Source organism: Acanthisitta chloris, unplaced genomic scaffold (assembly GCF_000695815.1).
Source record: "Acanthisitta chloris isolate BGI_N310 unplaced genomic scaffold, ASM69581v1 scaffold32134, whole genome shotgun sequence".
NCBI lineage: Eukaryota > Metazoa > Chordata > Aves > Passeriformes > Acanthisittidae > Acanthisitta > Acanthisitta chloris.
Genome location: NW_008668154.1, coordinates 16306 through 32555, shown reverse-complemented (window position 1 = coordinate 32555; position 16250 = coordinate 16306). Strand labels below are relative to the sequence as shown.

The window sequence follows — 16250 nt, the reverse complement described above, 5'->3', positions numbered from 1 at the left end:
TAATCATGTCTACACCTCCTCTAAATATTTCTAAGGCCAAAAATAAGATAGGTTCTAAAGTAGGCCAAAAATACTATGTTCAGAGGACTTTAAGCACCCATCCACGTTCCTATAGGACACTGCTTGCTCCTGTCTCCAGGGAGCAGCAGCCCATGAAAGTTTCTCAGAAGCACACATGGAAAAGAGCTATCAAAAAAGAGGGAAAGGAATGCTTTGAATTTAGCAACTGGTCATGGGGGTGGGATGAGGGGGGGTGAGAGTTCAGAAAAGTGGTATCATTGCAGAAGAGCAGCAAACAGACTAGTAAGCACATGAAGTGCATACCCTTCGGTGAACGTTAAGCCCCACAGAAGTAGTATCACAAAGAAAGCACAATTCAAAGCTTATGAAGTTAAGGAAGTGGGGAGAAGCTGACCAACAGTGCATGCCTCCAGCAACAAATTCAGCAATACTGCTTCTCTGTCTCCCAAGTAATAAAAATGCTCATTAAAGAAAAAGAGAGGACTACCCAGCAGAGGCTCTGAGGAATAGCTATAGGATAAAAAGCCCTTCAAAATTAGGGAACGATCACTAGAACAAAATTCAACATTGTTTTATTGATAAGCAACTTTTAAAACATTTTAATGCAAATATTCTATCATTACAACGGTAAACAACGTGAAGATTTTCAGAAAGTCAAGTGAAGTCAACAGACTCATTAAACAAACACAGATCCTTAAATATTATCCCCATCATGTCTTCAAGGCCATGTAGTACTTATATTACTCTTCAAAGCCTGTTACTTATTTTATTGCTAAGCTGTTACATTTCAGAAGTGGTGATTAATCACCCTTTGAAAATTCCACAAGACTCTGAGACACAAAATCATGAATCCATGTATCAATATGTTGAAGAGATGTGTCCACGAGAAAAGTCACTACTTTTCTATCCCAAGGGTTAGTGCTTTCATTAACTGCATGTATTTGTGCCACAAAGGGCTTCTTCTCTACAAGATTCCGAAATGCTATCGATGCCTCTTCTGACCACTGCTGGTTTTTGACTCCTAGGACAAAAGTAAAGCAAAACAGAGGGTCATTTATAGGCTAGACCAATCTGAATGATTAAGTTTAAATACTGAGGAAAGAGATGTTAAAATGCTAATGAATGCAACTTAAATCTCGAAAAGAAACACAAGCTCACTCATCTCCCACACAAGCTAGCTTAATTATTACACAGACTAGGGCATTTATTTTTCCTTGAAGTCTAAAGATCTGGACATGTTTGCAGAAGTGAAAGGCAAATGCACTGACTCACTGAGCAATGCAAAGTACATCAGCTGCCATGCATGACCAGAGCATATCAGGAACCATGACAAAAAGGAAATTAAAGATCCTTTCAAAACAAACTTTGTCTTCAGCCTGAGAGTGCTGAAATTATTTGTCAGTTGGCCTTGCTTTAGATTAAGTTTCCTTAGTCTCAAAGCAGCATCAGCTACTAAAATATCTGCCAAACCTCCAAGTCCCAAACTAGATCGGCAGAGGGCAGAAATGAAGAGAAATGCTGCCTAAATGCCTCACAACTCTTGTTACTTTTTTTTTTCAGAGCAGCATTCCACAGAGTACAGTCTGCTAGAACCTAAATAGGTTTTTGAATATGGCTGTAATCCACCAAGAAAGAAGTGGCTCCTGCAGACTTGGTATTCAGTCTCCCCAGACCACTGCCGGTGCACAGCAGCTACGCACAGGGACTCAAAAATCATGCATGTATACCCGAACCCCAGCTTATGGATAAAAGAAGCAAAACAGTAAAGTGAAAATACTTTGCTTTTACCACTAGCAGCAGCTTGCTGTTTATGGGACAGCACAGCTCCCTGTAGATTACAGTGATAATTAGAAGCCAATAGTTAATCAACACTTAAGAAGGGGTAATTAATGCTAGGAAAGGCTGCTGGGGAAGAAAACAGGATTTTACAAGAGAACAGACCAGAGTCTAAGAGGCAGGAGACATGAAAAAAGTAGAAGAATAGCAAGACAATAGTTACCAGTCTTCCAGGATCAGCTGGCCTGCTTTGACAATATGAAGCATCTCAGAGGCCAACTTAACTAGCTACTTGGGGGATTCTGTGAAGCAGGAAAATTGGATGACTTGCAGGCTTGCTCAGCTGGATCCTGTACTACCCCAGAAGACAGACAGAGCTAGAAACCACCTTCATTACAGCTCTGTGCTCCTAGAACCCCAGCCTGTTGGTAACACATCCATCAGCACTAGTTTAAAGCAACCCCCAAGGTCACACTGAGGCTACGTTGGAAAGCAGATCCACAGAAGGCAGCCTAGGATCAGAGCACCAACTCTGTGGCCTGTCACTTCCAACAAGCATATTCTCTACCTGAAATCTAGACTAGTGCTGACCAAACAGCAGCAGAAAGCAGCAGCTGAGACACATACGTCTGAAAGCAATGCAGAAATGAAAGAAAGATTTGGGAAAGGAAAGAGAACATAGCAAGGAGAGATCAAGTTTTATTGTTTTAATTATATCAGATGTATGCACACTCGCTATGCCCCATAATTCAGAAAATAAATCTTAAGCTTACTGAAATCCCCAAGCCCCCTTGTGGAGATTTTTTGTTTGTTTGAGAACACCAATACATTTCAGGCAACTTTGGATTCCAAATGTGCTCTGGAAAACTGTAAATTACAACAGCGGCAAGATATATATGAGAAATTTCTCTAGAAACTTGGCATATAGGTTCCTAACTTTATGTAAACTAGGGTATCCAGAACATTAGGTTATTACCATCATTATCATTGCTTTCACACTGCATAACGGGTAATGTTAAAGGACCCAAAACCAATTTAGACATTATTTCCCTGTGTCCTTTGCATATTAGGTATCACACATATTAAATGGTAACTTCTATGACCATGAAAAGCTGCTGCTGGGAAAGTTTAAACAATTTTCATTTTCAAACACGTTAAGTAGAAGTGCTGCAATAAATTAAACAAATAATAAAACAGAATCATCACCACCTATTGCAGGAAGAAGAACAGAACTACTCTGCTGATATAAACATGTATGCATTGACCATGTTTTCGCAAGCAGGTACACTTTAGCAAAGACCAATTACATCACCAACCTTTGACTTTGTCCACTTTACATTTCTGTTCATCTGTTATCCCACTGAAGTAAGACTTTAACACAAAAAAGAATGTAAATTCTCGCTACCTACCTGCAAGCTGAGCTGTTATAGCCTGGAAAGGCAGTTTTCTAAATGTATCCATGAGCGGCTGTACTTTCCGTACGTTGACAAACTCGTGTTTGCCATAGTCTAGCTCATACACTGACAAAAACCCATTTCTAAGAACTCCTTTGATTATGACCCTGTACCACCTAAAAAGGGGGAGACAAGAATAGACAATTTGAGTTCATATTCATGCACTGGTGTCAAGGCACAAGGAAAATAATACACGACCACAACACATCTCAGGCTTCCCAGATCTGGATTTAGATGAATAAAAGTCAACTATTCCAACTACACTCTGGAAGGGCGGAGAGACTGCAACCTCATTTACTCCCTTAATCTCTCAGATATCATTGGACATCTGCCACCTTGTTAACAATGCGGACTAAGCCAAGCTAGGCTTGCCTAGCTTAGCAGAGTTAAGCTTGCTTGCAAAGATTTTGTTTTTAATTCAAGTATCTACTTACTTATCTCCAATTTTAGCTGCATACAGCTTGTTTTTTTCAATGTTCACAGGTTTCTCTTCTGCCCCGCTGTAGTACAAGATCATTTCTTCCATTAGGGTGTCCAGGTTATTCAGCTCATTCCAAGGCTGGACAATGAAGTGACCTGGATGGCAGGCCACCGAGACAAAGACATCCATGAGCTCACCAGGCTTTGGCAAGGGTAGAGGGGGAGGCATATCAGTGGTAGATGCTGCACTGCTGGGCTCTCTGGCTGAATCAGAGAAACTCTTCTGCAGCCTCCCACTAGCTAACTGCTGAGCTGAGGCAGCATCACTTGTCACTTTTGCGGAGCTAGTCCCACTGGGTGTAACACTCAAGAAAACATCCTTCTGATGCTTCCACAAGTCTGCATTTTTGATCTGCTGATTGATGCTATGATCCATGTCTGGGAAAGTCTCTCGAGCAAACAAGTAAACGTGCGCAATTCCCTTTGAACCATCCTGTTTATGCACCTTGGAACACAAAACACAGTTTAACTTCCAGTAGTAACTATGAAATGCAATCTGATTTTGTACAGAAGATTAAAGTGGCAACAGTTCAATTGCATTTATGCACAGAAGTATTTTCAAGGTTCTTCCAAATATGTTCATGATGTTGTGGATAGTAAGCAACTCATAGCAGCTAAGACAAGCACTTACAGCTATTCCACTAATGGGAAGCAAATACAAAGCTTGAATTGAGCTTTTTTTCTGCCCAAAGGTTCAATCTCAGCACTGTACGTACAATTCTAGTTTTCAGGCAAATAGTAGTATAACATCTGTCCATACAGATCTAAATAACTATTAAATATTCACACTCAATCCTTCAAAATTATCTTCCTGTCATTATGGGAAATGAAGCCGACTAAATTAAGGATGAGACAAAAAAGAAGGATAAAAAGAGCTTCCAGGTTTGTATCATGCACAGTTTTCAAGCATAGACATAAATGTATTTCCTATTTAACATCAGATATTTTTGACATTATCATCAGATATTATTGACGGTAGAGCACTGAAATTTTATTTTGACAAAGCATATACATTCCTTTACAGATTCTTCTGCTGATGTTACTATGCAGGAACAAAACCTTTCTCTAATTACAGCATAGATCTGTTGTCTATTATTTAATCCAGCAAAAATTAGCACCAAACTCAAACTTTCTTGGAAGAGGATGTTTAGAAAAGCCAGATGCAGCAGTCCTGAATCTCAGACTACAGGTCTAGACTAAAGCAAGCAAAAAGGTTAAGGAAAGCTATAAAACACTTTTTCAGAGTGCTCTGACAGTGTCTGGAATCAAATTTTCAAAAGGAAATAAACTTTTCTGAGTCTGTAGTTAGTAATAGTTTTCCATTAGAAGGGTGTTTGTAGTTAAATAAACTGGTTAGGATACATTGCAAATGGAAATAGTTTTATTTCAAAGGTAACAGAAATTCTAAGTATACAAAGCATATACTAAATCAGACTCGATTCAAGAAAGTAGCTTTGCTTATTCTTTGCTTTCTAAGATCCGAAGGAGAAAAACCTATGCTCAAAAGAGACATAAAAGTCATTCAAGATTAACTTAAAAGCTGCATATTTTTATGTGCCGAAACATGGACAACTGTGTTTCTTTCTTACCAGCTGGTAAAACAGCTCCAGGTTTGGACTCAGACAGCAAAATAAGAAAAGCTTCCATGAAAGTTGTTAAATTCTTGAGGGGAAAAGATTCTAACAGGCTTAAGCAAGTAAGTTTTACATCCAATATCCTAAGAAAAGGACATTGCATAGAATTCACGTGCAAGAGCTGGTTACAAACTTTTATACTTCAGTGACAAAAATCAATTTGATGAGTGACTAAGCTTCTAGACTTGTTCTTCCAATGCTCTCTTCACATGCCTATGAATTTCAAGTCACACGGGCATTTTGACTACTTACCTTCATGCTAAATTCGGGACAATTCATTACAGCATCTCTCAGCCACAGTACAGCATCTGGAGTCCACATGCCAGTGTTTGGAGGCAGATCTGCCAGGCAGCATTTTAAAGCCTAAAAACAGAATTAAGTATTCAAGGTATAATACAGGAATATGGAATCTAGACACCAAGATCCAATTCACAGAAACTTCATGAATGCTGACATCCAATAATGTATGACAAACAGAAAGAGAGAGCAACATGGGCAGAGCAGAACCAGCTGAAATTCAACAAGGGGAAGTGCAGAGTCCTGCACTTGGGGAGGAATAATCCCAAGCACCAGTGCAGGTTGGGCACTGACCTGCTGGAAAGCAGCTCTGCAGAGGAGGACCAGGAGCTCCTCATGGACAACAAGATGTCCATGGGCCAGGAGTGTGCCCTTGTGGCCAAGAAGGCCAATGGTATCCCGGGATGCATTAAGAAAAGTATTGCCAGCAGGTCGAGGGAGGTGACCCTGCCTCTCTGCTCAGCCCCTGTGAGGCCACACCTGAGTATTGTGCCCAGTTCTGAGCTCTTTAGACCCGGAGGGACATGGAGCTCCTGGAGCGGGTCCAGGAGAGGGCAACAAAGATTATTAAGGGACTGGAGCACCTCACTTATGGGGAAAGGCTGAGGGAGTTGGGTCTGGTCAGTCTTGGGAAGAGATGACTGAGAGGAACCTCATCAATGTATATCAATGTATATCAAAGTATATGAGTATCTGAATAGAGAGTGCCAAGAAGATGGACCCAGACTCTTCTCAGAGGTGCCAGACAATGGACAAGAAGCAACATGCTGAAACTGATGCACAGGAAATTCCACCTGAATACGAGGAAGAACAGACTGCCCAGAGAGGTTGTGGATTCTCCCTCACTGGAGATATTCAAGAGCTGTCTGGATGCAATCCTATGCCTCTAGGATGGCCCTGTTTGAGCAGGGAGGTTGGACTAGGTGACCCACTGTGGTTGCTTCCAACCTGACCCATTCTGTGATTCAATGAACATGCAAAACCAGTACTATTACACATACACAACATACTGTCAATACACACTGTCATTATGATTTATTTCAGGCAAAGATGCACTATGAAATATATTGCAATGCTGAATGCTCTGAAACTAAACAAAATTTCATTACATAAACCTTGAAGTAGCAGCACTATAAACAGTGCCAAGAGATCAAATATAGGTTCACTTTAATGTCTTCATACCTGAGGAGGTATTGAAATTACTTCCCTCAGGAATTGTGGTGGGATTTCTCTGAGCTCTGATACTTTTACAGTTGCAACTGTTCCAGTATCCATAAACTGTACATCAAGTGCCCGTCTAGTATGAATAATTTTTATCTGAAAAAAAGAAAGCAAGAGTATAATTTGAGGTTAAAAACCCAACAGGGGCACACACACTGTAAAAAGTTTCACGGAAACTAAAGGTTCAGATCAAGCTGAACAAAAGGCAGGGACATGTCTGTGTGGGAAAACTGCAGCTGTTTTTTGAATACTTATTACCTCTACACGTGCCCATTTTCCTTTGGAAGGCAACAAGCAGATTTTGCCACAGAAAGGTAGCAATACATTGAACTCAGATGTGTGCTGCAAATACAAAATCAGAAGTTTAAAAGCATGGAACTATTACTATCTTGCACTCGATTAACTATTAAAAAATCCACACATGGCATAGACAGTTCTGAGAAGTGAAAACTTTTGTTTCAAATGCAAAGTCTCCTTCCAGATTCAGAAACATTTCTTACTGTGTTGTTTAAAGCTTCTCCAGTTGGTAAAGCTTTAACTCCAAGCTCTGTATCTTACAGGGAAACAGAACACAAAGTTCTCAGACAAAAAAACCCACATTTTTAAACACAGAATATGAAATCACAAACCATTACTTGACTGTTCCGAAAAGCAAGAGCAGTTTAGAGCTGTGACAGACAACTGAAGAAGGTCCTAGCTTGTATTCCAGAACATATAATTAATTTCTTGAGATATTTAACAACCCAAATTTACTACTGACTCAAATGAAAGTCTCATGAGGGTGACACTCACCATGATAATCCTAAATAATGTAACAAGATAACAGCTCCACTATGAAAAGCATGAAGAAACTCCACTTAAGAACCATGAACACCTGAGTTTGTTTAAATCCTCAGCAAAATCAAAAAAACCCCAACAAACCAACCCAAAGTGAAAATTACTTCTTTTAACCTCATAGTAAGTGAATCTAAAGATCAATGTCTTTCTTGTTAGCAACCAGAACATAACTATAAACTTCTGAAATACCTGTCTGACTGCCTTCCTTTGTGTGGCTAAACCTTTAAGGGTCCTATATATTTTCTTTCAGTGTTTAGCTTACTTGAAACTGAAGACACATTCAATATAAAGTATTTCCAGGTAGTTCCACAACAGGTCTAAAGCTCAACTTCTACACCTAAAACCACTTTGACAGAGTAGTTTCACAAGCAGCAGTTCTAACAGGACCCTCAAGGACCTGCATTACATTATTTGATTCTGTAAGGCCCAGCTGAATTATGAACAAATCAGATTTTCTTGAGATTTCTTCTCTTTGGCATAAATTCTCTTGAGTCTAGTAAGGGTTGCTGCTTGTGTTTGTAATGTCTCGTGGAATGTCCGACTTCTCTGCCACATGTCTATTTCAAAGCAACTTAAGACTTTTGAAAAAGTCTCCTATACATACATCACTTCTAGCTGATATAAGCCACTGCATTCAAAGGCTAAGGGTACAAGGGCAAGATAGGCAGCATAATCAGATCAAAGCCATTGAATCTTCCAGGAATCCACATTAAAAAGAAGAGACCTTGGTCATGCTGCTTGTATTGCCACTTTGCATGGTGTGCTGTGGGCCAGGCTGTTTATGCACCTCACCACCTTATAAGCAAAACTTGCAGAAAAAAAAAGAGGCAGTATATCCACAGGCTTTATACTAATCTGATGCAGCTTCCAGCAGGAGCTTCCCATTAAGAGCCATATTGTTACTATTCTAACTATTAAAGGAAAGTTATGAGTAGTTACTGAAGCCTTAGAGACTTCTTGTGAACAAGAAAGCATCAAAATACACTTTTCACACTGAAAGATGCACCCTCAAAAACCCCAAACTAGGACAAGAATTTATAGCCTTTTTGAATAGCCTATGAATACCACAGAAACTTGAACTTATGTGCAAGGAAAATGATTAGTACACTCTGAAGAAAGGCTGCATGACTTTGCCACTTCCCTCACCACAGAACCTACCTTGTAAAGGAAGTAGTCGTCTAGTTTCTGCAAGACTTCAGAGAGTCTAGACAAGCCTTTGGACGGCACTTGGCAATACAGGCTTCCATCAGAGAGAATATTGGTTACTCTGACATTTGTGTATAGTGCATCTACCTGCAACAGTAAATTTTGACAACAAAAGGGGAAAGAAACACACCCCCAAAAGTTAGCAAATTTCTGAGTACTGGTTTTTGTTCAAAACCTCGGTAGTCAATGATTTGTATTGAATGAAGAGGGAAACAGGACAATGGTACCTGTAGGTGCAGTTCAAGGGACTTGTCATACAATGCCTTCAGACAAGTAGCATTGATGTTGATATCATCTTCTCCAGAGGTGTCATAGAGAACAAGCAGAGGAACATCACTCTTTTCCAGCACCTCCACAGCAAACATCTTGTAGCATGTCTCTGAGTCCACAGTATTTACTAGGACAGGATCATCACAGAAGGCTTCCAGTCCTGTAAGACACACCACATGTTTTATGTACCGCTGTATTCGAAGGGAGAAACAACAACTAAGTCTGTGTCCACAACAGGAATATTTCCAAGAATCAGGATTTAGCAGCAAAGTTGTACTTAACTTCTGCCTTTGTAACACAGAGAGCCATCCGCAGGAGTGGTGGGGGGGGGGTGAGGCAGGGAGGAATACAAAAGAAAAAGACTCTCTTCAGTAAGAGTGGAGGCAAATGTGTAGAGAAAAAAAGGAATGTATCTAAGTATTAAAAAAACAAACAAACAAAAAAGCCAAGCTCATTCATGGCAATTTCACACATTTAAAACACAATATTTTTTAAAGTCAGAAAGGTTTATCCATTTTAGAAAGGTAAATAAATTGCAGCAGAATCTGGGAAGTATGCAAGTACTGGAAGGGGATAAGATCACTTTAAAATAGCTACATAGGATCATATTTACAAATATTGCTTCACCTGGACAAAATAAATGTTCCTCATTTTTGGAAAAAGGTGTTGTGCTAGTACACTGCTTCACACAACAGTAAACATTTCCTTTCATTTCTTTAGGCTCACATATATTAAAGGGACAAAGACATTCAAATTAAGCACAGAAACAACTAAGCTCCATTACCCATTACAGAAATATTGGAGATAATTTTCTTCCAACATCAAGGTTTCTTTATAAAACCCTTGACATCCTTTCTTCTTCCCTTTTCATTCCTTTCATACCTATCCATGTCTGCTTAGACTAGCTGTGCTGGACAAAATCTATCATAGTTAATACAAACACAGATCAAAACTCAGAGACTCACAGATGCTTCAATCCATAAATCATACAACAGCAACCTGCACAGTCAGTACTGGATCTCTCTTACCTGCCAGTTTACATTTTGTAACTTGAAAAGGAAGTGAACTGAACTGTTTCTGTAGTTTGTACACGCTGTTGCTTTCAACCAATTCAGTGAAGCCGTGATCAACATAGTACACCTGATAATTGAAAAGGGAATAAAAGCATAAGATCATGAATACAATTGTAAATATGTTTTATTGAGTCTAGGGAAAATGTATCCAGTTACCACATTCTCCGTGCAGCCACAGACAAGTTACTCTTCACCAGTTCAGTACTGTATCACGCCATTAACTTCATGTTTGTTTCACTGCTTGAATATTCAGAGTTTTCAGGGAAAGCTTTCTTCACAAGATCCCTGTAAAACCATCCTCTCCAACCCTTCTAGAGAATCTCAATTCTTAGTAGGAACAGTGCTGGAAGGACTCAGCATTTATCAACGCAAATCATGTGCAGAAAGGTAATAAAGTTTTGAAAGCATAGAAAAGTCAAATACCACTTAGGTGCCACTATAAGTTTTGCCTAATGTTTATACAGCATTATGAGAATCATTTTGATTTATGCTTGTCTTAACTTTGACACAAATACCACAGTCAGGAAACCTGTACAGAAATTGCTGATTGGCAGCAAATAACTGGAGCTAAAGTGAGAGAACGAAGGCTTTGACAGGACTTTCCACATCTATTTTTCTAATCTCTACCATGCAAAATGTCTGCATATCAAACACTGAAAGGACATCTGAACACTGTGTCAGAGGATAATCAGCAAATGCTGCAATAAAGCAGTAGCCTTCTTTTGGCTGATAGCTGTAGCTAGGGAGAAATTAGAAGCAAGCATACCACCAACATCCTTGCCACTTCTCTAAACCCAATAACTTGCCACAAAACCAAGTCCTGACACCCCCACTCCAAGTTCCAGCTGAAGGATATCATGCTAGCTTTCAGAAAAACCTCAATTCTAATATATGTATTAATTTAAATATTTATGAAATGGATCAGCTTTAAAAGTACGTTAAACAGACCTGGTAAAAAGTCACCTAACTAGGGGAAGAAACATTAAAAAACCAAAGGCATCGCTAATGTTTAACTAGGCAAGAAATAACTGAGAAGTTTGGAACTTAAATTTTAACACTCCTAATATATGTTCTAGTTTCATTGCAGATGGCAAGAAGAGTCTACTTCACCCAGGAAAGGTTCAACAGAGGAGTTACATAATCTCAGTGGGGTTTAACTAAAATGCATACTACATATAACTCCCAGAATACTAGACCTGCCTGGAAGAGGAAAGTATATCCTTCTCTTTTTTTTCTATTTAGAGCATGTTAAGAGATACTTCAGTACAAGACTTCAAACAAGATCTAGCAGCAAGTGAATTTGGTCCTTCTATTTCCCATCCTTTGTCCCTCTCCAAACAGTGTTAATATAGTCTCTCCTATTAAAGGGACATCTTCAGTACCAAAGTACCATAGGGTCCAGCCCCATTCAAACCCCAAAACAAACCCCCAAAATTCAAACTGTTTATGGAAAAAAAAACCCTGAAAGATCATTTAATTTTGGCAATCATGTAACTTCAAAAAAGTCTTGATTTCTCATAAAACTGAAAACAGAAGCACTTTAGGACAAGAAAAGATCATACTAGTGCAGCGTATTTAAGAATTGACCCTGTATCCAAACCCCAAGATTGTTTCAATTCTTTCTCCAAGTGCCAAGAGAGGTAGTTGCTTGCCTTTATTTTGTTCCCTTCTAGAGACATTATCCGCGCGCGCAGCCAGGCATCTTCTCCAGCGTGCACTGCAACAAGCTGCCCAACACTCAGAGACTGAGCTGGTGACACTGTACTGTTGTGACTATAGAAGGCTTTCATGTCATCTTCCATTTGATCCTGGGCAGAAGAATAGTCTTTGCCCACATACCTACAGTATTTTACAACAAAACAAAACAAAACAAAACAAAAACCATGGCAAGAGTTAGGATGCAACTTCAAAAAAGCTGCATAAAACCCCAAGAACATTTACATGCATATATGAATATGAGTAAGTTATGGATATATATTTTTCTAAGCATATTTAGTATCCAAACTCTTGTCCCATAACAGTGCTGTAGAAAAGTAACTGACATAAAATACAGTGCTTTTATTGACTGCTAAGTGTGTCCCAGCACTGTATAAACTAACAGGCTCAACTAGATTTTTAGTAGTAGTTCTTACTTGATGGTTGCAATCATGTAGAGCAATTTGACCACAAGAGCAGAGTAGTATCTGGGACTAAGTATAGAGGAGAACTAGCATGTCACCACTGAAGTTACTCTGTCATTAACAAACACCATATTAATCTGGTTTTCTCTATGGTTGATCCAACAAAAGGCATCTAAAATATCTTTAAAAATTGGTTGTTAAACCATGTGCTGTTTACTCTTGACCTTCAGATCTCAATCTTAGTACTGGGCTGCTGACCTAATGGTTCATACTGAAGCAGTTTGTATTGCACAGGTCTTCCTTAATAAAGTATATAAACTTTCTGAAAACTTCAAATGGAAAAGTTCTGAATATTTCAGAAACAAATCAGATTAGAGCAGAGGAGAGAAAAACTCACAAATTTGTATAAGTAGCTACTGTTTCAGCTTGTGCATAGGATGACTGATACTGCTCAATTCTACCACATAGTTTAGATTATATGCCCAGAATTAGTGCAGATATTGCACTATAACATGCTGCAGTAACTTTGTTATAAAGATTAAGTTAAATCAGATCACATTCCAGGGAACCCTCATTTTCCTAATGACAGCCTCATGCTTTTTTCAGAATGATGGCTTTTTTGTTTCTATGCAAGCACTCAAGAAGAGGGGTGACAGTCACCTATGTGATACTTGAAAGTTTCTTTAGCATTTGTATCATAAAGACACCTAATAGGCAGTAGGAGTAGCTCAACAGAAAGCAGTAGAATCTTATGGAATTTCCTGCCCCACTCACTGTTTTCTAGTAAAAGGTGAGCATCATACTGAAGAAGTTCTGGGCTGCTCAAAACCAATTGAAAAAATATTTTTCAGATTTTTTAGAAGAGAATCCTGTAAAGCCACCTCCCAAAAAGTGTGTAAGAGACTAAACTATGTGCAGGTGGGCCAGGCATTGCAAGCATGCATCCAGTACCATTCTTAGTCTCAACTGGAACCAATTCACATGTCAAGTAATGCTGGCTGCTTTACCATGAAAGAACAGAGCGGTATACAGTGAAACATGCTGCAAAGTCCCATCTATTCAAAGAGATGAGGCAAAAAAGTTGGAAAAAACAGAGACCTGTCAATATATTACCACATAGCTGCTCAATTCATCTTCTGAAATGCCATATGAACTTTTTAAGATTAGGGTCAATTTGAAATAATTAAAAAAAATTAAATATCCTCTGTAAAAGTGTTTGGGCTCTGATTTTTTTTTTCTTTTAAGATTTAAATAACTGCTAAGATTTGTGTATTTTAGCCCAACAATGAAGTATACAAAGCCTATGGTATTTCCTGGAACAGTACTGTAACATACATGTAAGATAGCCATTACAATCCACAATGTCCTCTCAGGCTGGGCTGACTAGCAGCAGAATCAAGAAGCACAAGGAGTTTACTGCGGGATGAAAGCTCATCTGTTTCCAAAAGTGAAACCCAAAGTGGAATCTGAACACATTGAAGTCACACCTGGTTAGCAGTCAGTCAGTTATAGAAGTAAGAAGAACTTGTAACAAGCACAACAGTAATATCTGAATACTATTACATGTTGCAGTAGGGTTATTTTAAAAAGTCTTCCAATGCAAAGTCAGATCTGCCTTGATTCTCAGACAAACTAGTGACAGAAGTGATCAGTTCAGGACAGAAGAAGTTTCAGAAATTTCCATTTAAGCACACAAATGAAATAATTATTCAGTTTCATTAGCAAAATAAGTAACTAACAAATTCCTGAAACCACCTCTTCAAGTATTCTTTCCCGGCAGACCTGCACAATATGAGTATATGATTTATAAATAAAACCAAAACAATAGATTCTGAAGTACAAACTTGCCTAATTAGGACTTCATTAGTATTTTTCACTTCTAACACCATAACGGACACAGATCCTTCTGATGGAATGATTAGAGGAGGAACAGTTATGTTCTCTGGATACTGGTCCTGGGATTCTTCATATTGCTGTTCAGCTGTGGCCTTCACACCATCTTGCCTCTGGCCCTTCTCAGTGACATTCAGATTCTCATCAATGCATCTTTGGGGTTTAGCATAGAGGATGGCCTTTTTGGGAACTTCAGATACACAGTCCACTATACACACATCTGAGAGCAGCTCGAGATTATTTAGAATGTCTTCTGGAAACTTTCCTTGGTACATGTCTTGGTACACTTTGGGAAGTGCATGAGCCCAAAGACCGCTGGAATACTTCAACAAGATGCTAACAACCTTTTGCTTTAAGTCGCTACTGAGTGATGCAGGTGTGGTCTCCATATTTGGTTTTACCAAAGAGTCTGCTTTTGAAGCAGTAGCATTCTGAGATGCCTTCTCTTGCTCAGTATCACTTTTTGCTGTCAGTGGTGTTTTCTTCACAGGATAAAGAAGCCCATCCATCTGATCACCCAAGTGTATTTTCTCTACCTTGGAAAACAAAAAATAGAGTCAATAATCAGTTGCATCTCTAAGTCTGAATCATTTTGCCAATTACGCTTTTACAATAGGCATTTTATGCAGTCTTTGAAATGGACATCCAGAGGGAACTAAGCTTGAGGCGGTTTACTACAAGGTAGTACTTCTTGTAATGCTTCCTCCTCTGTTTCGAAGGATACCAAACACATGTGACTACATAATTACAGGGCAAATACCTGATCTATGCAATACCCCTAGGGCTTGCTTCTAAAGAAGTACAGTCTCTCTTTTCTCCTAGGAGGACCAGAATATAATGACAGACTTCACAATCTTAGGTCTTTTCCACATTAACCCCGTCAATCTTCCACACAGGTAAGCATATCATAAATATAAGTTTCAGTTTCAGTTTACTGAGGAAAGGGGATTTGATTCCATACTGCAGAAACAAGAGGACACCTGTCAGGCAGTGCTGTCAGGCAGACTATGTGCTGTCATGCTCAGGGAATTATTTTTCTTTACAAAAGTTCTCAAATTAAGGAAGACACTTCTGGAACATAATAAATTTTCATAATTAAATTGATTAGGCCCTATGTCTCTACCTTTGCTAAGTTCAAGAATAAGCATCTCACATAGTCTGAAGTCACTACTTTGAAAACAGCATTTGAGAACTGTAGCAACAAACTCACAATACAGCTGTTTCCTAAAGCTATGCAGTTTCAACCTAGATCAATCTAACTGCAGCTTAGCAGGAACGTGTGTAAAACTAAAAAAAGCTCTCAGTGTTTTCACATTGATCCCAAAGCAAGAACAACTCCTGCAATAAAGAAAGTTATTGAGGTTTATGTAGCTCCACCTTGATGCACCTTCCTCAGAGGAAACAACTCTCATCATTCCTTGTGGCGTGAAAACCAAAGTAGTAATATTGTCTGCAAGAATAAGAATTAAGAAGGCAAACAAACCTATCCAACAACCCTCTTCTACCCAAATTCGTGTGAACAAGTGCACAAGCTTTAAGACTCCAGTCTTTCCAAATAAGCTCACTAAACCAAGGAGATATTCCCTCTTAACTGAGAGAAGGGGAGAGACAGTGTCCTACAGACATCTATTTACTACAGAACAGGTATCTACAGTAGGAAAATAGGAAAGTATTGTGAATTTACCAAGTTCTTTGGCATCTATGCTAGTCAGCTTGATACAAGAGGTGACAAAACATATCTGGTCATGCAATCTAGGACCAAAGATGCCTTCAGTGATTCATTACAGGAAGAACCTACATTTGTACCCTCTGATATGAGAAGTCTTATTGTGCCCTTTGTACCACAGGAAAAGAAAGGAACTCAGTTAAAAATACAACCAAACAAAAACTTATCAAAGCCTTGTAAGGGCTTTGATACACAGTCAAGAGATCAAAGTATATCAAGTGACCCAGAGGAGAAAAATCAGG

At 39.0% G+C, this 16250-nt stretch overlaps 1 protein-coding gene across 1 annotated transcript in view; it reads right to left on the bottom strand.

The window, feature by feature from the left end:
* Positions 1-821: 821 nt before the first annotated feature.
* The window catches only part of TDRD7 (tudor domain containing 7), a gene marked incomplete at its 5' end in the record, with an annotated part of 28493 nt that continues 13064 nt past the window's right edge, over positions 822-16250 (bottom strand). The window contains 11 exons of the mRNA XM_009072788.1: positions 822-1042; positions 3207-3367; positions 3686-4176; positions 5618-5728; positions 6845-6979; positions 7142-7225; positions 8879-9013; positions 9154-9356; positions 10225-10336; positions 11922-12108; positions 14238-14818. Coding sequence (XP_009071036.1) covers positions 822-1042; positions 3207-3367; positions 3686-4176; positions 5618-5728; positions 6845-6979; positions 7142-7225; positions 8879-9013; positions 9154-9356; positions 10225-10336; positions 11922-12108; positions 14238-14818 — 2421 coding nt within the window. The remainder of the gene's footprint in view (positions 1043-3206; positions 3368-3685; positions 4177-5617; positions 5729-6844; positions 6980-7141; positions 7226-8878; positions 9014-9153; positions 9357-10224; positions 10337-11921; positions 12109-14237; positions 14819-16250) is intronic.